The sequence below is a fragment of the Leopardus geoffroyi genome, chromosome A1, assembly GCF_018350155.1.
Source record: "Leopardus geoffroyi isolate Oge1 chromosome A1, O.geoffroyi_Oge1_pat1.0, whole genome shotgun sequence".
Classification (NCBI taxonomy): domain Eukaryota; kingdom Metazoa; phylum Chordata; class Mammalia; order Carnivora; family Felidae; genus Leopardus; species Leopardus geoffroyi.
In genome coordinates this window covers 139,174,999-139,196,237 of record NC_059326.1, presented here as the reverse complement: position 1 = coordinate 139,196,237, position 21,239 = coordinate 139,174,999, and the positions used below count along the sequence as shown (strand labels likewise).

At 37.5% G+C, this 21,239-nt stretch overlaps 3 protein-coding genes across 10 annotated transcripts in view; 2 read left to right on the top strand and 1 right to left on the bottom strand.

Moving 5' to 3' along the window:
- FAM169A (family with sequence similarity 169 member A) overlaps positions 1-9,700 on the top strand; it is a 97,408-nt gene extending 87,708 nt beyond the window's left edge. For all 7 annotated transcript variants that reach the window (XM_045495519.1, XM_045495534.1, XM_045495563.1 and 4 more), the window contains 3 exons: positions 339-495; positions 4,307-4,510; positions 5,635-9,700. In XM_045495519.1, coding sequence (XP_045351475.1) covers positions 339-495; positions 4,307-4,510; positions 5,635-6,183 — 910 coding nt within the window. In that variant the 3' untranslated portion in view covers positions 6,184-9,700. The remainder of the gene's footprint in view (positions 1-338; positions 496-4,306; positions 4,511-5,634) is intronic.
- A 785-nt stretch (positions 9,701-10,485) lies between these two features.
- On the bottom strand, positions 10,486-17,751 carry NSA2 (NSA2 ribosome biogenesis factor). Its single transcript, XM_045495587.1, has 6 exons — positions 17,520-17,751; positions 15,892-16,079; positions 15,649-15,799; positions 13,951-14,130; positions 11,604-11,796; positions 10,486-10,726 (listed from the first exon to the last, which is right to left on the bottom strand). The coding sequence occupies exons 1-6, from the start codon at positions 17,520-17,522 to the stop codon at positions 10,659-10,661; spliced, it is 783 nt and encodes a 260-aa protein (XP_045351543.1). The 5' UTR covers positions 17,523-17,751; the 3' UTR covers positions 10,486-10,658.
- Positions 17,752-17,825: 74 nt separating this feature from the next.
- GFM2 (GTP dependent ribosome recycling factor mitochondrial 2) overlaps positions 17,826-21,239 on the top strand; it is a 73,856-nt gene continuing 70,442 nt past the window's right edge. For both annotated transcript variants that reach the window (XM_045495494.1, XM_045495488.1), the window contains exon 1: positions 17,826-17,939. The gene's annotated coding sequence lies outside the window, so the exon portion shown is untranslated. The remainder of the gene's footprint in view (positions 17,940-21,239) is intronic.

The window sequence follows — 21,239 nt, the reverse complement described above, 5'->3', positions numbered from 1 at the left end:
TCTCTCCTACAGACCTGAAGCCTCAGAAGCCAGAGAGCCGCGAGCTCGTTTCCCTTACAACTACTTCTTCCTGGGCCAAATTTTGTTTTTCATAAATGGGTAGAGAGTAAGAGAAGGATTTAGCTTACATGCTTGAGGAGATGGTGACGTTACCACTCAAACCGGAGAACAAGGTAGGAAAGAAGCTAAGTTTGTAAGAAGAGGAGACTGCCTTTGGACCGGAAGTTGTTGACTGAACAACACTTAGTTGATTCTTTAAAGTGTTACTTGATTAACAGACTCCTGAAAGTTTATATTCATCCTTAATAAAACCAGTAAGAATGTTTTTTCTTTTCTAGATTGGAGTCTACTGTACGTACATCAGAGAGCTCAGAAGAATTCCTGGAAGAAGAACCCGAACAAAGTGTGATTGAATTTGAGGACGAAAGTAGTGATAAGGATGCTCGGCCTGCACCAGAAACCCAGGCACGTCTGGAAAAGCAAGATGGTGAAAAGGTATGAGATCCTGCTTATCAAATAAAGTGAATGAAAGTAAACTAAAATTTAACTTTCTTAATCATATATCGTTAGAAAAATATGATGATACATTTTAGAGAGGTAGTAGAAATTGTATTTAATGCTAAAAAGCATCCACCTATACTAAACAAGGTCCAGTACTAGAGTTGGGAAGAGGATAAAGTTGCAAATATCATTTTATATTTCAAAGTGAATTTTTAAAAGTTTGAGGGGCGCCTGGGTGGCTCAGTCGGTTGAGCGTCCGACTTCAGCTCGGGTCACGATCTCACGGTTCGTGAGTTCGAGCCCCGCGTCGGGCTCTGGGCTGGTGGCTCAGAGCCTGGAGCCTGCTTCCGATTCTGTGTCTCCCTCTCTCTCTGTCCCTCCCCCATTCATGCTCTGTCTCTCTCTGTCTCAAAAATAAAATAAACATTAAAAAAAAAAAATTAAAAGTTTGACTTACAACAAAGATAAAATAGAGGATGTTTAGGTAATAAGATGCCTCAGTATTTTTAAAATACAAAATTTGAGAAATTAAACATATTTAAGAAGTGACACAAATCATAGGACTGTAAGGTCTACCTTGTAGAACCAGTTACAATGCCTTAAGGTCCACAGCCCTCAGTTGTACCTGTATTTTGGCTAGAAGGATAAGATTCATCATCAAAACCAAAAATTATAGATAGATATATACGTATATATATGTGTATATGTATGTATATATATACGTATCTATATATGTGTATATATTTATATATATATACATACATATACATATATATGTATGTATATATATACATACATATACATATGTATATGTATGTATATATTTATATATTTTGACTATAATTTATTACATATTCCTGGATAAATACCTTCATTTTTTTAAACATGAGAAAACTTTATCTGGCCTGATTTCTATAGTTCAAGTATTTATCCTTATCTTTTTGATTCTTCCCTTTCTTCCTGTTCTTGTTTTTTTCTTTCTTTTTTTTTTTTTTTTTTAAGTTTTATTTATTTTGAGAGAGACAGAGACTGTGCGAGTGGGGTAGGAACAGAGAGAGAGGGAGACAGAATCCCAAGCAGACTCCCCGCTGTCTGCACAGAGCCTGACGTGAGACCCAAACCCCCAAAACCATGAGATCATGATCTGAGCCAAAACCAAAAGTCGGACACTTAACCCACTTGAGACACCCAGGCACCCCCTTTTCTTTTTCTTCAGTATTTTCAACCTTTGGTTCTCTAGAGATTCCTTATTTCTTCTTTCATACATGCTTAAGTTTCTTTACAAATCTTTTACCTGTTTGCCAAGTCTAGCCAGCACCTAAATAAGTGAAACTGCATTACCATTTTTATTTTATTTTAATTTAAAAATACTTATTTTTGAGAGAAATATAGTGTGAGCAGGGAGAGGCAGAGAGAGAGGGAGACACAGAATCTGAAGCAGGCTCCAGGCTCTGAGCTTGTCAGCACAGAGCCCGATACGGGGCTCCAACTTATCAGCCTTGAGATCATGACCTGAGCTGAAGTTGGACACTCAACCAACTTAGCCACCCAGGCGCCCCACCAATTGTATTTTCTTAACTTACTCCACTTTAGCTCCTGCCTCCTCTATTTCATGAAACTATATTTTTATTTTTTATTAAAAAAAAAAGTTTATTTGAGAGAGATTGATTGGGGGAGGGATAGAGAGGAGGAGGTAGTGAATACCAAGCAGGCTCTGTGCGGGGCTTGGAGCACAATGCAAAGCCCAGTGCGGGGCTTGAACCCACGAACTGTAAGATCATGACCTGAACTGAAATCAGTTGCTTAACCAACTGAGCCACCCAGGCGCCCCAGTGAAACTGTGTTTTTAAATGACATTTTCTTCTTGTGTTGTAGGACATTTGGACAGTAAAGTGTGTGTTTAAAAAGGGGATTTGTGCACATCCAGACATTTATGAGAATATATATTTGTGGTCTTGTTCTCTTTTAAAAACTTACGATTAGGGGCGCCTGGGTGGCTCACTTGGTTGAGCTTCCAACTCTCGATTTCAGCTCAGGTCATATAATCCCAGGATGGTGGAATCAAGCTCCATGTTGGGTTCTGTGTTGAGCATGGAGCTTGCTTGGGATTCTCTCTCTCTCGCTCTCTGCCCCTCCCCCCACTCGTGATTGCTCTCTCTTTCTCTTAAAAAAAAATATCCTTAAGATTATACTGTACGTACTTCATGTAACTAGTTTCATTTGTCCAGCAACACACTGAGCACATAGTCTTGTAAGTCACCAGTGACACTTAGTGACTTTCCGTACCTAGATCGATTACTGTGACTTCTTCAATATTCTCTAGTCCCGTGTAATGTAGGCCTTATAACACTACTGTATTTTTTCTAGGTTTTTCCTATCTCTGAAGTTTTGTTTTGCTTTATTACTTAGCTATTCTGCTTCCTTTTTTCCCCTTTATTTGTGGACATCCTGGAAGATTCAGTTCTTGGCTTTCTGCTCTTTGGTTCATGTTCTCTCCTTTGAAAATGCATCCAATCCAGTGGTTGAACTCTCATCTCTGTGGGGATGACTAGTAACTCTAGACTTTGAATATTCGGACTGTAATGCTTCAATATTGCTTGTCTCCTGAATATTTTTATGTAGACAGATGTCTTTTATCTTCTTAAATTCAACATAATCTTTATCCTTTCTTATCATTTCTGTATTGGGCCTTTTTTCCTGTAATTTTTTTTTTTTTTAATCTTCCATTCTGTTCCCAAACCGAAAGCTTGAGGGACAGATTTCTCTCTTCTGCTGCTTCTCACTTTTAGTTACCAACATTCTGTTTTTTTTTTTAAGCGTTTGCTATGTTTTTCTCATTTTGTTCTTTCAACATTTTTTCCTATCTTAGTTGATCATTTTATGAACTTTATTGTAAATACCTTCTATGTGCAGTCTATTTTCCATATATTGTCTGGGCAGATAAATTTTTCTAAGTCCTGATTTCAGTATCCCTATGATTGTAGGGATCCTACATAATTCAGACAGATCTATTTCTGAACTGGAGTGCATCAGTTTTCTAAGTTTTAAAATGGTAATCAAATGCCCTCTATTAGAATCTCACTAAGATTCATTAGAACTACTAAACATTACATAGAACTATTTTGTGTTGATAAACATTGGAAGAATTTCATAATTGGAGGGCTTGTGTCATCAGCTCACTGATATTTCCGTATTTAATGTGATGTAAGGAGCAGGATTGTTCAAAAAGTGAGCCAGAGTTGACTGGAAAGTTGACTGGAAAATGAACTCAGATCGAGGGCTGTTTTCTTCCAGCAAGAAGCTTGTGTCCAAACTGAGCTTCCTCCAAGACTGGCAGTGCTTTCTCCCCTTGTTAGGGTAAACCGTAACTTCCCACAGGCCCCAAAGATGTCAAGTGCTGACCAAGTGTTGTGTAAAGAGCTGGCATCAGCTCTAGTCTCTGGTGCCTTTTTACTGAAAAGGTGCCCGTCAGGCTGGCCCTATAAAAAGGAAGAACAAGAAGGGAACAGGGTTTCTTCACTGCATCTCAGACCTGCGCTGTGTCTGCAGAGCATCCTGGTCTGTCTCCTGTCTCCATGAGAACAGGGGGAGTTTGGGTTACTTGTGCATTTTTACCGACCCTGCCTGAGAAGTTTGTCTTTTCCTCAGACTAATTCCTTAACTCATGTCCTATAATGTGGTAAAACTTTATCTTGAGTCCTGGTGCATGACAGGTGGAGACTGGGAACGGACTCTCCTTGCATGACAAATAATAAGTTACCTTAAAATTGTATCCTGACTTACTTTTTTCCCCCCATTCATGTAGGAATCTGAATTAGAGCCTCTGAATGGTGAGATAATGGATGATACTCTGAAGGCCTCACTTACAACTGAAGAGGAGGACTCCGCTAGTGAAGTTTTAGATGAAGAAACAAAATTGCAGTCTTTTAATTCCAGTGAAGACTCTGCAACTCTTGTTCCAGTGGTGGCAGAATCTTCAAAACCTCCTGAGACTGTTGCACAGGATAAGGTAAGAGGGAGATAATTTCTTACAGTCCACCTGTTCCAGTGTTGGTGACGTGGAAGGGGCATTGCAGTGGATATATTTTCCTCCACTTAATATATATATAGTCCTTCAGGAAAATTAATTATATATTATCACACTACATTAGGTATTTTAAAATAATGCAATCCGTAACGTTCCATAAATTCTAATCTCTGTAACCTTATTCATACATATGTGACTTACGTTAACAAAATGAGTTTTTTTATTTTATATTTTACTTACTTTAAGTATATTTATTTTGAGAGAGAGAGAGAATGAGCAGAGTAGGGGCAGAGGGAGAGGGAGAAAGAATCCCACGCGGGCTCTGTGCTGCCACAGCAATCCCGACATGGGGCTCATTCTCAGGAACTGAACCATGAGATCGTGACCGGAGCCGAAATCAAGAGTCGGACACTTAACCAACTGAGGCACCCAGGTGCCCTGAAATGAGTTTTGTTTTGTAGATTTAGAGAAATGCTTAGAAAAATGGATAAAACATAGTTTACCAAATACTCGAATACCTGTTGCTTACATAGTCTATGACCATAGTCTATGACCATTTTAACACATTTTAATTGGGGAGAGAGATTCGATGAGTGGGGAAAACCTGATGGAATATTTTAAAAGGAGTTTCATTTTTACTTTTGAATATTCCAATTTAAGGCTGAACAACTATTGTATGGCATTATTTTATTAGTGTTTCACTAAATAAATGAATAAAATTTCCACTGCCCTTCCCTTTCATCTAGTGAAGTCATAGTCAGACTTAGTGGGATGGCCCAGTGTCACACTCCAGAGGACTCTTGCTTGTGGCTCAAGTAAGAGCAAGACACCAAGAAGTTTTAGTTCATTGATGGTTTTAAAGAAACTTCATAGGAAGTTTAAAATGTCCGAAGTACTTTTATTATGTCTTTAAAGGAGGAGTCAAATGATCACATCAGTTTTGAAAAAATTGACTTGTGTTCAGAGTATGCACACCTGATTAATGAAAGTGACTGAGTACTGAATTCTTTAAAATGCAGTTCATTGTCACTGAATATTAGTGTCTGAGAATAATTTATGTAAGAACTGTACTGCAAAGGTTTGTTCACCAGGTGTTTTATTTTTAGACCTCACATATAACTGACTCAGAAATGTTGCTAGACGAAGGCCCATCTGATGAAAAAGGGCACACTGAAGAGAAACTACCACTAGTTTCCAGAAAGAAAGCCCATTTTGGGAGTTCAGACAATGTTGGTACTGTCCCAAATGAAGAACGATCTGACAGTGGTTTTCCAAACTCTGTGATAGCTGAATTTTCTGAGGAGTCCATCTCTGAAAATTTATCGCCCAATACTACTTCTTCATTGGAAGACCAGGGTGAGGAGGGGGTACCTGAGCCCCAAGAAACATCTACAGCTCTTCCCCAGAGTTCTTTGATAGAGGTTGAACTTGAAGATGTGCCATTTGCACAGAACGCAGGACAGAAGAACCAGTCGGAGGAACAGTCTGAAGCATCTTCGGAGCAACTGGATCAGTTTACCCAGTCAGCAGAGAAAACTGTGGATAGCAGCTCAGAGGAGATAGAAGTGGAGGTGCCTGTGGTCGACAGGCGGAATTTAAGAAGGAAGGCCAAAGGGCATAAAGGACCTGCTAAGAAGAAAGCGAAGCTGACATGAGTCAAGAAGAAATGCAGATGCTAGAACCCTCTTCTTTGTAACATAATTGTTGTTTTTAAAATATGGTAATAAATGGCATGGGGCACAGGGCAAAAATTCTAAAATTTTACTTTGAACTTATTTATGATGCCAGTTTTCCCTCCCCCTTAGGACCTAGGATTCACCATTCTTTTTAATTTTTCAGGCTGTTTGGTGTAAGTACAATTTTTTATTTTTATTAACCATGTTTCGATTTGGGGAAACCAGATCATACTATATTTTCTTTAACAATTGGGACACCTGACCGTTAGTATTTCAGAAAATATAAATTAAACTGAAAGTAGTAGGCTTTCCATTACTTGTAAGGATCACAGAAATCTTTTATACTATGGATTTTAATAGTAAACTTGGTGAAGGTTCCAGAAGTTTTATCTTAAAAAATCAAAACTAATCATTTTTTAAAATGTAGGCATGTCAAAACAAAAATGTCAGTACGTGAAAATATACTTCAACTAAATGACAGCACAAATACAGAAGTTTATGGTGAAGGGTTTTTGAAGGTGGTATTTTGGCCTCCTGATTCGTAGCTGTGTAGATGCTGTTTCCTCCTTTGACTTGTGTCTGAGGAAAGGTACAAAATCTGTTTCCAGTTCCATCTTGACAACATCTTATACTAACAATACTGCTAGGGACTTAACTTCGGCATGTCGGCATTCATGATTATATACGTTTCATTTGAAGCTGGGGACTATACTTTTGTCCTCATCCAATTAACATGTATACTTCAGAAGTGTGAGAACCCTTCCTAAGGCTTCTCCTTGATTCTGCCACTGCCTTTACTCTAGAGTTGTATATTCTCCTCAGCTTTTGTCCACTTCCGTAACTCAAGAGAGTGATTCCTACCAAAAGGTCTGCCTGCTCGTCTGCCAGCTTATATCCTTGGCATCCACACCTGGGTAGATTTGGACCATGCCCCCACCACCTTAGATCCACATGACAAGAATAAATCTGCCTAGGGAGCTACAGTTAAGAGCTTATATCAAATTGGAGGCTTTGGGTGTTGCTCTGGTCTTGCTCACTCTTAATTTGTTCTTGACAGGTTACAAGCTAGCCTGTATATATACATTGTTACTGTAGCAAAGGCTTTTGCCTAGGAAAATTAAAAAAAAAATCTCATTAAGTATTAGGTGTGCTCAGATTTGCGCTTCTTGTGGAGAATGCTTTGAGACCATTTAGGTTGTTTTTAAAACAGAATTGGTCTTTACATGGAAAAAAAACAAAACGTTAAGTCTTTCTGCCATTATCTGAGGTGCTAAGGATTGATGTTGAATGCTTTATCCTAGTCTATGGTCAGGTGAGGTCATTAAATTTTATTTTGAGATAGTGATATTTTAGATCTAATAAGCTGAGTTAAATGTTTAAGCAGGTAAAATGACAGTAAATTTTGAATGCTCGTATCCCCTACATTTTCCTTTGTTACTGGTCAGAGGCAAGCCAGATGACTTTACTCCAGATGAAAAATTAAAGCACTTTGGCCATTTGTTTTCTGAACAAATGCTGATTAGTCGAAAAAATAAGTATGACTGGTACTAGTACTAGTGTATCTATCATGTTGATGCCGTTTTATAGATTTTGTGAGAAACTTTACTACCACAATTAGGGAAATAAAGATAGGAAGATTTAGTAAATTCTTAACCTTTCCATTTTTAATTTCTTACAATAGATTTAAAAACCTAACACTTAGATATTTTACTTTTTTACTTGGACTATTCATTATTCTCGGGTATAGTTTAAGAAATTTGAGCTGACAACTCTTGATAGGTGAATATATAGTTGCTGAGTTCACAAAATAATCAGTTATTCGTGTATAAGTGGGGACTAACAGTATACACTCACCTTGTTAAACTTGTTTGGTTTATTCTTAAACAGTAAGAGCATTTTCAGCAATTGCAGTACTTTTTGCTTAGCATACCAGAAAACTTTTGATACATATTATCTCTGACAGAGAATGTTATTTTGGGGTTTGTAGATGGTAGAGAAAGTGAGGTCACGTAGAAAAACCTTACTGTCATGGTTAGTAACATGTTCGTGTCCAGTAAATGAGTTCTGTACTCAGTGAGTATAGAATTGATAACAAAATTTGTCCTCAATAAGGAATCTGAATAAAACAAATCAGATACCTAGTTTTTGCCAAGGCATTGGAAAAACTTCAGAATTAGAGAGGACTGAAATCTGATTTCAGCCAGCCAGTCTAGTTGTTGAGTGTCTAGTCACATTCTATAGTCCTTTGTGGACTGCTTTTTTCTGTTTAGAAGTTTTATTTCTGGAAAAGACTTCACTTCAGTTTGTGTAAATACGTATATATTTCCTTATGTAATATAAAACATATATATTAGCAAAATTTTAGTTCTGCTTTCAAGTTTAAATTCTCCAGTTGCTAGACATCACAGAAATATATTTAAGAATTTATTATAAAGCTCCTCTACAACTTTTAAAGGTGAGAGGATCTATTATGATTTTTTATAAAATCAAATAGCATGACAGAATGTCAGTCTTCTACTTAAAATGTCTATATTCACGGTGTTTCCATTCACTGCAGAATGAACATGGCAAGGTAACAGTTACTGGTGATCAATGGTTCGCTTTTAGCTGACCACCAGAACACTACCTAAAATTGTTTCAGTGACTTCAGAAAATTATCTTGAAGGTTTATGATTACATCAAACTGAGTCTTGACGTAGTATCTGAATACCTGCTATTAAGTACTGCTTTACCGTTAGGGACTACCTTCTAAGGTTTGGTCACACCAGCAAACTGATACAGATCTTAATGTAAATAAAGAATTTATACTAACATTACCCATCTGTGTAATAGCATTTTAGAAATTTCTGCCTTGTATGTCCACTAGTGGCTAATCTGATGTTAGGGTGTTAGCCAGTCTTTCATGAGTGTTATTAGTTACAAATGTTAGGCTTCTGTTGGTATATTTAATATCAAGCTTTCTTTGTACATGATAGTTAATTTGCTTATTTTGGGTTCTAAAAGATAAGTGGACCTTAGTTCTGTAGTATTGTGCTTACCTTTAACCTTTTTTCCCCCCCACCTTCCAAAACAGTCATTCACACATTCCCCATTTCTATTAGTGGCAAAAATCAGTCGTTAAAATCTTAATTGTTAAGAAAAGTTCAGCTTCTGTCATCCTAAAGTAATTGTATCATACTGGATAGTCATTCCCAAGGAAATAGGCTTTCTTTTCCTAAGTGTGTATGTGTTCTAAAACTTCTATGTTTACAGTATTTAGAAAAGATGTTACGTTATTGAGAAGAGCAAGTCTTACTGAGGTACTCATGTTTGTTTTCTTGGTAGTTTTTTTTGTTTTGTTTTTTAAGTTTTAATAGTAGTATGTTTTGTGATCGTTTCCTGGCCTGTGTTTTGATAATTGAATTTGTTTAGACATAAAATAATTTTGTTAAAGGCACAATTAATCACAGTGGTTGTACTTTCAAGACAGACTTTAAAAATAAACAATTTAAAACCATTAACGTGATTATAGATTAATGTGATACTACACCTTAAAAGCTCAGAGCTACCAACATTCACATCACAAGAGCACTTTGACTAAGTTACAAAACCTGAAACATGATCTTGTTTATATTATTCACGTTAACTGCAAACAAATTGCTCATAAAGAGCATCAGTGCAGTGTTTTTAAAACTTTTACCTGGAATTACTTACATTTTTAACCCTGTTAAATATATGAAAGTATAAACATTTTAGTGTATTTTTTTCCATATATTTTGAGTAGAAAATACAGTTCCTAGTAGATAGAAGTATACATGACTGAGAGGAAGAAAAAATGTGTAAAATACAAAACTAGAGGTGAAAAGATTTTTCTGAACTCTACCTTTCTTAGGATTAATGAAGATAAAAGACTTCAGGTAAGGTCTCAGAAATGACAGTTTCCTAGCATAGGCTCTAGTTTTAAGTGTGCACGAACCTTTATGATAAAAGGTGTTTTCAACTATACTAATTTTTCCAGTAACAAAAAATCTGCATTGCTGAGTATCCACTTCTTAATGCAGATACAGACCAAGATACTTCTACAATTGCTTTTTTAAATCTTTTTTAAATGTATTTTTAAATCTTTATTTTGAGAGAGAGGGAGAGGGGCAGAGAGAGAAAAGACATAGGATCCCAAGCCGGCTCTGCACTGTCAGCACAGAGTGCTGAGTAAGCTACCCAGCTCCCCTATAATTGCTTTTTAAAACATTATTCAGATTTATGAACGCCTAAATGCTCAACAGACTAAAAAATAAAGACCAATTTGTAAATAAGCCTATTTTAATGTTTCTTACAATAGAATAAATAGTTCTCTTGAAGGCTGCAGATATGTAAGGCTGTTGGGCAGTATTTGGAGAACCACCACAGAAACGGTGTCTTCTTAACTGGTGAGTAGTCTTCAGTAATTGTCAAGAGTTACTTGTCTGAAAGTGCTGTCAAACCAGCAAGACTGCATTTATGCATCCATCGTTTTCAGGATTGTTGGTAACCTGGGCATATTTTCCTGAAGAAAACAACGTGGGAAAAAGGAGAGATTTAGCTAATAAAAATTAACTTTGCCCAAATTATTTCTAATGGACACTTTTAAGAAAGAAAAAAATAAACGATAGAAGGATCAATGAGATTTTACAAAATCGCTCAAAATCAAACAAGTTCTGGAGGCAATTTTTACATACTATTGTTACACTTTTACAAATAGTGGTCAGCTCCATTCTGTTAGTACGTTGTATTAGCAAGCCCTTGTGGATTTACCTGAGCAGTGTTGCTTTTCCACACACTTTTCTTACTAGAAAATGCAGTAAGTTTTCATTAAGTTTCAAGTTAATCTAGCAACCTATTTTAAAACTGATGTCTGCCAATATGAAGTAGGAGTTAATGACTCATATAAAGACTCAATCAAGAAGTCAGAGTGTACTCTTCAATTTTGAAGAACATTAAAGCTTACCTGGACACTAAAAGCAGAAAACCAAGAAAACGAGGCATGGCGTCTTTCTGTTTTTTAATTATTATTGAAATAGTGTGGCTATGTGTTTGATGTAGGTCTCCCTTCCCCCATTCCTGGGGGAATTCTAATTCCTTCCAATATGTTACTTATAATTGTAACTTTCCATCTGCTTCTTTCATAGTTTCTCTTAAAACAGCCCTAAATCTAAAAATCTAGTACACTTTATAAACTGATATCAATAATCCAAACTAAAAAGAATCACATTCATAACTATTGTGTCTACAGAAGTATTTTTCGTAAGTTTACGTCTGATTTACATCATTTTTACTTATCCAGCAATTCTGCATTAAAATTTGCTTACATACTTCCTACCAACTTAAAAATTTCAATTTTAGGGTTATAATAGCAGCAGCCCCATATTCAAAACTTTACTTACCCCAAATAACCTTGCCTCCTTGTGTCACAAGGCCCAACTCACTCACGTTCACTTCAATGACAGTACCTTTGGTAATAACACCCAAAGACGTATACAGTGGGGATGAGGGATTCTTTTTTACACCCAGTATTGGCAGGCAAAAGGTGGCTTTCAATTCAGGATGTGTTACATGGGCCTTTTTGAAACGTAAGCCCTAATAAGTCAAACACAAAAACGTTACAAGTCTAAAATGTTAACGATGAGCAATCATCTGCTTTTCCAATGGTCTTCCCCAACAAAAATCCTCATGGATTGAACAATGGCAAACCTTAAGGCATCAAATTAAATATTTATAAATTCTACAGACTACAAACCTGATAAATACATGGGGGAAAAACTCCAAACACATACTCCTGGAGTTGTTACCATGGAGCTTTACCTAGCATCATACTCAGATTTTCCTCTGTAGTTACGTACATTTACTGAGAACTTGCTATATGCCAGGCACTGTGCTGAAGTGTACAAATAGCTCATTTAAGCATTATAACCTTAAAACTCCCTTTTTTTTTTTTTTTTTTATAAGGATTGACATGTGAAATGACTTGTTCCCCAGGTTAAATGGCATGTCTCTATATACCTTAGCTATTTTACATGATGAAAAAGGTGGGGTGGACTGTCAGCTTTTCATTGATGGTAATACTGGTCAAAGACTGGAGAAAGCCCAGACATCTTTTACAGAGACCACAGTCACTCAGTCACCTAGATATGGCCTCTTGGGGTGTAGCACTTCAGAAGCCACAACACTCTGCAGTTTCTTAAATTTGATTTTTCCACGTATGGGGTAAGGGTACATCAAGTACTTAGTAATGGACTCTTTAATGAAGCTTGTAATAAACTTACACAGTTGGGAATGCCCTTTGACTAATGCACAATAAGAGACTTATCTGTCAAGCTACAGAAAGCCTAGAACAACATGACCAGTATATTCTCTCCCTACAGAACTGATAAAGTTACCAAACTATATTTAAGAGATTATGAATATGAAATCAAAATAAGAGGCATCCATGATACAATCCAGGGACGGGTCAAGGTTTTCTGTAAAGGGATAGTGAACATTTTAGGTTTTGCAGGCCATATGGTCTCTCCTGCAACTACTCAAAAGTCTGCAGGAAAACACAGCCATAGACATTATGTAAATGAAAGGGCACAGCTGTGTTTCGACAGAAATTTACAGAAACAGACTGTTTGACAACATTTTAATCCGTTAAAAATTATTCAGGTTGAGAAACGGGAACACTGCCAACCTTCCTCTGATTGTTTTTCTAAGCAGGTTAGATATCCAGTGGGGAGAGTAATTCAGTCTGTTTAAAGGGATTTTGCAAAAATACACAGCTGACCCACAAAAACAGGTTTGAATTGCACAAGTCCACTTACATGAAGACTTTTTTTTGATATTTATTTTTCCTTAATGATATTAACGTTTTTTTGTTTTTTTTCTTTAAGTAGCCTTCATGCCTAGCGCAGAGTCCAATGTGGGGCTTGAACTCAACCCTGAGATCAAGACCTGAGCTGTGATCAAGAGTCAGATGCATAATTGACTCAACCACCCAAGTGCCCCTTTTTCTCTGGTGCCCTTTTTTCTTTAGCTTTAAGAATACAGTATATGATACACTTAACATACAAAATATGTGTTAATCGACAGTTGGTGCCATCAGTAAGGTTTCCAGCAACAGTCTATTAGTTTAGTTTTTGAGGAGTCAAAAGTTATATGTGGATTTTCAGCTGTGCAGGTGGTGGGCATCCCTAACCCAAGTTGTTCAAGGGTCAACCATATGTTCAATTACATCTTGGGAAAGGGGACCAGACTGGTTTTGACCACTGGTGTCAAAGGAAATTAAAGTCCCACTCTTATATTAAATTCTTTTTCCAATGATTACATACTGTTTTCAAAAGCATTAATTGCCCTAATAAATAGGATTTGCTTCTTGAAAAAAGCTGTCCCTACTGAAGTTTTTGAACTGTTCTTAAATATAACAAGTGTCAGGTATATAGATTACTTGCTGAGTGAGTAAAATGACTTCATGTGGAAAATGAAGATTCTAATACGCCATATATTTAAAAATCAGGATCCACTGACACTGTAATGAAAACTACTTTTCATCTCTTGTTCCTTATGAAGACAAGATTCTTGACAGTACAGGAAAATTCCTAAGCCATCCCTGTCAATAACTTAAAATAACAAAAACAGCCTAAAAAATGTCTTTCAATCTCTTTTCATATCAATTTCAGGAATTTCAGGAAATTCTACTTTACCCAATTTAACACAGCAACCAATATTTAATCCATCCCACTCTTGCAAGGGACTTACCATTGGCCTAATGAATCTTTCATATTTAGGTGGTTTTCGAGTAAAGCCATCTCCAACAAAGCAGACTTTTGTAACCATCCTCTTCCATGCTTTCTTCTTTCTCTTTCCTGTTCGAATAACTTTTAATACTTCTGTTTCTCCCTGGGCACGAACTTTGGGCAAAGGGACTTCCCATTTTCCCTAAAAACAGACCATCATTTAAATTTGTTAGTAAATGGCAATGAGAATGAAAAATCAAATTTTTTTCCTAAACCAACAAGATTTTGGCTCAACTGTTTCTAGAGGTCTGTACTGTCTCCTCGCAAGCCCCAAATTAATTGGAATTAATGAAGTTTCATATTATGAACACATTAAATAAAATGGTTTGCTTAAGCTAAAAATCTTAATGGCTTGTTATGGATGAAAAACGCCACCTGTAATAAGTCAGTGACTTCTTGAAACTACATGTGCTGACTACCAAATAGTTCATATGTAAAATTAGAAGACTGTTTCCACCTCTTAATATATCTATTTTTACCTCAAGTGAACTGTTAGATTTTATTACTAGTAAGACAAAATCATCACCACATACTTTGAACCTCCCTAGAATGCAAATTGTTTGAAAAAAGTGAAAGGCAGTATAAAGAATCTGACTTTGGAGCATCTGGGTGGCTCAGTCAATTAAATGTCCAACTCTTGGTTTTGGCTTAGGTCATGATCTCACAGTTTATGAGATCCAGCCCCATGTCAGGCTCTGTGCTGACAGTGAGGAGGCTGCTTGGGATTCTCTGTCTCTGCCCCTCCCCTGCTCTCTCTCAAAATAAATAAACACTGGAAAATAAGTATTTAATAACTTTTAAAAAAATACTAAAAATTTTTTTTGACTTATTACTAACACATAGGTTCTAGAAGCAGTTCTACCATTTCATAGATCTGTGAGCATGAATGATTTACAACCTCCTGGACTTCAGTCTTTTTATTTGTAAAATGAGGAGAGGTTAAGTAGATAACCTCTAAAGTTTGTTTTGGTGCTCAAGTTATACCATTCTAAATGCAGATTCTTACACACCAAAAAAACAGTGTGGTTTTTAAAATCAAATTTGGAGACTGAAAATTCTTTAAATACAGATACCACATATTCTGTTGCTACCTAGATTTCTGTCAATTTATCCACAGGTGTTTAAAAACAGTACCTATATCTTTTCCTGTTTTTAGCAGAATTTAACCTAATTTGACACAAGCGCAATTCAGTAATGTTTTTAAAAATTCTGAATTTTTATTTAAGTCAAATCAATTAGAGGGTTTTTCACTATTCTGCTTCTGAACAAATTTTAGCACAGTAGGGCAGCAAAAAACCAGCAGTCGTATCTTTCTCTGCAAGAGCACAACCCTAGGAGGTGTCAAATGTAGGAAGTTGTTAAAACTCTGAATTTGAGATGCACTGCTAACTTTTTAAGTACTTTTTTTTACACTAAAGATGTGTGGTATTCTAATACATTTTTAAAAAGCTGTTAAACACTAACATGTTCTGGTGATGAGAAAGTAAATATTTTATTAAATAATACAAAATGAAATTTACAAAGACTTTGGTACCTGAATAATGGGAATAGTAGCTGGATTTCATGTATCCAATTAAACTAAGGAAAAAAACTAAGATTAAATTTAAGTAATTCTCTCCTGAACAAAAAAGAAATAAATGCTTCAATTTTCATTACTTACTGCTTTCTCTTTTCGTTTTTGTTTAATCATATTGGAAAGTACTTTAGCTCGGGACTGTCCCTCCCTGTCCAGCAGATACGCAGGTACGGCTCCTTGTGGAGTCTTTTCATCATTCTTTTGCTTGGTGTTTCTCTTTTCATGCATCTTGATACTATCAAGAAAGAAAAAGATTCAAGATTATCCGTTTTAAAACCTATTACTAAAATGACATTAACTTGTTACAACAAAGAAATGATCACTTACGTCTTTTTCATTTGTATTTTCTCAGCATGGCGCTGTTTATGGTAGAGCTTAGCTTTCAGACCAATCATCTTTTTTGCCTTCTTTGAACGTTCATGAGCCTCTCGACCTTCCTTCTTTCTCTTTTTCTCATGGTAATCCAAACGATAGCCATAGCGCTTCCGGTGTAACTCAATATATTCGTTTTGTGGCTGTAACAATGCAAGAAACATTGATTTTAAAAATTAATGACAGAATTATGTTAAAAAACTTTCTGAGCACCATATGAAGTATAGAAGGCCTTATGTCATCCAAATGTTCACTTGGTTAAGTAACTCTTGTGCTGTTAAGCCTAGTCAAGTGAGTTAAAAAATGTTTGATCCTGGATGATATCAGGCATCAGGATTCACATCTGTAATAATCTCAGTGAAAGTTTCTGTTCATTGAAAGGAACTTCAAAAATCCACTGGCCCACAAAAAGGATGACCTGATTCCAGGATCTTTTTTTTTTTTTTTCTTAACATCAGTAATCTGGTTTTTCAATATCGTCATTATCCTTTTTATTTAAAAAATTAGTAAGTTTTATTTACATACAATTTACATATAATGAAATGTGCCCTTTTAAGGTGCAGGTGTACAGTTTTAAGTTTTAACAAACTATAACAGTTTTGTAACCACCACAATCAGAGTAAGAGAGTCTTTCCATTACCTCAGAAAACTTCCTTGTATATCTTTGAAAGCAATCCTTTTTTCCACCTCCAATCTGTATGTAGTATATTACTCTAGTTTTGCCTTTTGCAGAGCCTAGAAACTTACATATTAACAATCTGTAGCCTTTTGCGTGTAGCTTTTCACTTAAGGCTTTTGAGATCCCCCACGTTGTTAAATTCATCAGTACCTCAATCCTTGTTACTACTGCCTTGAGTCCCATGTACGGATATACTGACCAGCTGTTCGGTATTTGGGTTGTTCCCAGTTTTTAGCGAATGAACACGCGCCCATAAGCCTTTTGTGTGGTCATATGCCAAACTGCTTTCAAAAGTGGTTGTACTCTTGCTGTCACCAGCAACGCCTCGGATCCCCTTTTGCTTTTTAAGGGCCAGTTTTATTTTACATGGCCACTTTTATTTTAAACATGTGGCCACAGTCCATTTGTATTTTAAGACTGCAAAAATAAAATAATGTCGCAGTCAACTCCAGCACAGAGAATAATGCCGAGTGACAGTCAACCAGGTACTACGTATCAGCTGCGGTGTTTTCAACCGCTATCACATAAACGTTGCGGCAACCACCAGGAAGGTACGTGGGAATACCACTTTGCAGAGAAACACTAAAGATTCAGTAGAAAGAGGGCAGATGTGGCAGATCTGTGCTGTATGCCAGGCTCCGTTTCCTCAGCAATAAAACGAGGCGGCAGAGGGATATCGCTAGGCTCTGGCACTGACGACACACAACACGTGGCGAAGCCGGCAATTTAACAGACTCTGTGTCCCCCAAACAAGTTTTTTTTCACTCAACCGAGCCCACCCTTCCCTTCAGCAGTACCTCCCTTCCACCTACCACCCTTCACCCCAGGGCCCCCGCCCCAGGGCCCTCGCCCTCCACCAGCTCTGTAGCCCTACGACCCGAGCTCCCGAAACTACCCCCCTCACCATGGTGACAGCCGCAGAGCCGCCGGGTGCAGGTGCCGGGGCGCAAAGAAGCTCTCAATTTTCGGGTCTCACAGACCCGCGAGTTCACTCCACGCACCCCGACGGGAAAGAGTTCTAAAACGACCGAGTGCGGAGAAAGCGCGACACATCAGTTCCGAATCTGGGGTTTTGACGTTTAGATAGAAGGGCGGAAGTTGCCGACAGGAGGCATTTGGGTGGTGCACCGCCGGAAGTGGTGGAGTGCGGCGGCCGGAGGACGTGGGTGAGGAAGCTCGAAGTTCATTTCTGGTGGTACTAGGGCTTTCGCCGAAGTAGTGTATCGTGACCGTGGGGCCTTTGCGGACTTCGGCGCGGTCTGCACCGGCGGCTCTCAGCACCTGGCGGGAAAAAGCCGACCTCCGGTATGCGCTCCAGTGCCAGGTGGGTCGCGGACCGCGCGTTGCGACTCCCGCGTGCCTATGACCCTGCCCTCTTGGCCGCCGTGCCCCCTTGTGGGATACAACAGCCAGCCACGGAGGAGGAGGAAAGGATCCCCGCCCCCCCCGCCCCGAAGGCCTTCATCCTCCCCCTCAATCTCAGTGTATGGATTCGAGGCAGGTTTTCATGGCTCTATCTTCTAATGTGATTTATTTTCTTTAAAACCCTAATTCTGACATTTGTGCATTTTCAGGTGCAATACATTACGTAATCTCTCTTCCTAGAATACACTTCCCCCAGGTATTGCTTCACACACTTGAGTTCTTTGCTTAATTGTCATTTATTTTTGTTTTGTTTTTTAATTTATTTTATTTTACTTTATTTTTTAAATTTACATCCAAGTTAGCATATAGTGCAACAGTGATTTCAGGAGTAGACTCCTTAGTGCCCCTTAGCCATTTAGCCCACCCCCCTTCCCGCAGCCCCTCCAGCAACCCTCTGTTTGCTCTCCATATTTAAGAGTCTCTTCTGTTTTGTCACCCTCCCTGTTTTTATATTATTTTTGCTTCCCTTCCCTTGTGTTTATCTGTTCTGTCTTAAAGTCCTCATATGATTGAAATCATATATTTGTCTCTCTGACTAATTTCGCTTAGCATAATACCCTCCAGTTCCATCCACGTAGCTGCAAATGGCAAGATTTCATTCTTTTTGATTGCCGAGCGATACTCCATTGTATGTATGTATGTATGTGTGTGTGTATGTATATATATGTGTATGTATATATATATATATATACATATATATATATATATATATATATATATATATATATATACATATACACGCCACGTCTTTATCCATTCGTCCATCGATGGACATTTGGGCCCTTTCCATACTTCGGCTATTGTTGATAGTGCTGCTATAAACATTGGGTGCCTGTGTCCTTTCAAAACAGCACACCTGTATCCCTTGGATAAATGCCTAGTAGTGCTATTGCTGGGTCCTGCGGTAGTTCTGTTTTTAGTTTTTTGAGGAACCTCCATACTGTTTTCCAGAGTGGCTGCACCAGCTTGCATTCCCACCAACAATGCAAAAGAGATCCTCTTTCTCCGCATCCTCCTCAACATCTGTTGTCGCCTGAGTTGTTAATGTTAGCCATTCTGACAGGTGTAAGGTGGTATCTCGTTGTGGTGTTGATTTGTATTTCCCTGATGATGACTGATGTTGAGTATTTTTTCATGTGTTGGTTGGTCATCTGGATGTCTTCCTTGGAGAAGTGTCTATTCATGTCTTTTGCCCATTTCTTCACTGGATTATTTGTTTTTTGGGTGTTGAGTTTGATAAGTTCTTTATGGATTTTGGATACTAACCGTTTATCTGATATGTCGTTTGTAAATGTCTTCTCTCAGCTTAAATGTCATTTAAATGTCACTTGAGTAAGTGACCTTGGTTACAGTTACTGCCCAATTTTTCTTTCCTAATTCTCTGTAGAATGTATTACCATATGAGATGCTATGTATTTTATTTATTCCTTTTGTCTATTTCCACCAAATAAGATAGAGACAGTATGAACCCAAGATGTCTTTTGTACACTAATTTTATTTTTATTTTATTTTATTTTATTTTATTTTATTTTATTTTATTTTATTTTATTTTATTTTATTTTATTGTGTTAATTTTTTTAAATATATGAAATTTATTGTCAAATTTGTTTCCATACAACACCCAGTGCTCATCCCAAAAGATGCCCTCTTCAGTACCCATCACCCACCCTCCCCTCCCTTCCACCCCCCATCAGCCCTCAGTTCTCATTTTTTTTTTTAATTTTTTTTTTTTTTTAACATTTATTTATTTTTGAGACAGAGAGAGACAGAGCATGAACGGGGGAGGGTCAGAGAGAGGGAGACACAGAATCTGAAACAGGCTCCAGGCTCTGAGCTGTCAGCACAGGGCCCGATGCGGGGCTCGAACCCATGGACCGTGAGATCATGACCTGAGCCGAAGTCGGCCGCTTAACCGACTGAGCCACCCAGGCGCCCCTGTTCTCATTTTTTAAGAGTCTCTTATGCTTTGGCTCTCTCCCACTCTAACCTCTCTCTTTTTTTTTTTTTTTTTTCCTTCCCCTCCCCCATGGGTTCCTGTTAAGTTTCTCAGGATCCACATAAGAGTGAAAACATATGGTATCTGTCTTTCTCTGTATGGCTTATTTCACTTAGCATCACACTCTCCAGTTCCGTCCACGTTGCTACAAAGGGCCATATTTTGTTCTCATTGCCACATAGTACTCCATTGTGTATATAAACCACAATTTCTTTATCCATTCATCAGTTGATGGACATTTAGGCTCTTTCCATAATTTGGCTATTGTTGAGAGTGTTGCTGTAAACATTGGGGTACAAGTGCCCCTATGCATCAGAAATTTTAATCCCTTTGCTTAGAAGGCAGTGGTAGATACAACAACAGTAAATTCTTGTTGAATAAATGAACTTAATTCTCATACTGATCCCGTAGTGTTATAGATGGAAAGATAGGCTCAGAGATTTTAACTGAAATATTAAAGATTACAGAATTGGGACTCCAGCAAGTCCTCTAAACTAGTAGGATCTTTGCACCACAAGGGAAGGGTCCACTTGAAGTTTGTATTATAATTAGAAGTTTATGAAAAGTTTTTAAAAGACTTTCATTGCATTGTAACATACACGCAGAACAATGCATACTATAGACATATGCTTCAGTGAGTTTTCAGACTCTGACCACACCCTGTAATTGACACCCGAATCAAGAAATTATATTATCCTGCACCTCAGAAGTCCTCCTCATGCCTCTTTCCAGTCACTGGACTCCCAAGTAGAAGAACTATCCTGACTTGTAGCAGAATGGATTAGCTTTGCCCATTTTATACTTTACATAATAGGAATCATACAGTATGAACCCTTGTGTTGGTTTCGTTTGGTTAACATTGTGAAATTTATCCTTATTGTTTCCTGTTGTAGTTCTTTGAGCTTATGGAAACTTTTAGTAGGTTTAAGTTGTGAGATCATCAGTATGTTTTTTTATTTATGATTGTCAAAGCCACTCATGCACTCTTTGCCTTTTGAATCAAGAACAGAAAATAAATGAAGTTCTAAAGGTTAAGCAGTTGTCACATTTTGATTTGTGTAAAATAGAGGAGGCAAAGTGGTTGGCTATGTTGTTTATCATTTGTTCTTACTTTCAGCTGTGATTGCAGGTTAAAAATGGTTGCTTAAGCAGATTAATGTCAGCAAAACTCTTTTAGAGAAACTTACTTCCTATATATATGGT

Coding starts and splice junctions, on each gene's coding strand:
- NSA2 (XM_045495587.1), bottom strand. Junction 11,797..13,950: donor AAAGATTCATTAGGCCAATG/GTAAGTCCCTTG, acceptor TTGACTTATTAG/GGCTTACGTTTCAAAAAGGC. Junction 10,727..11,603: donor AGGAGGCAAGGTTATTTGGG/GTAAGTAAAGTT, acceptor TGTTTTCTTCAG/GAAAATATGCCCAGGTTACC.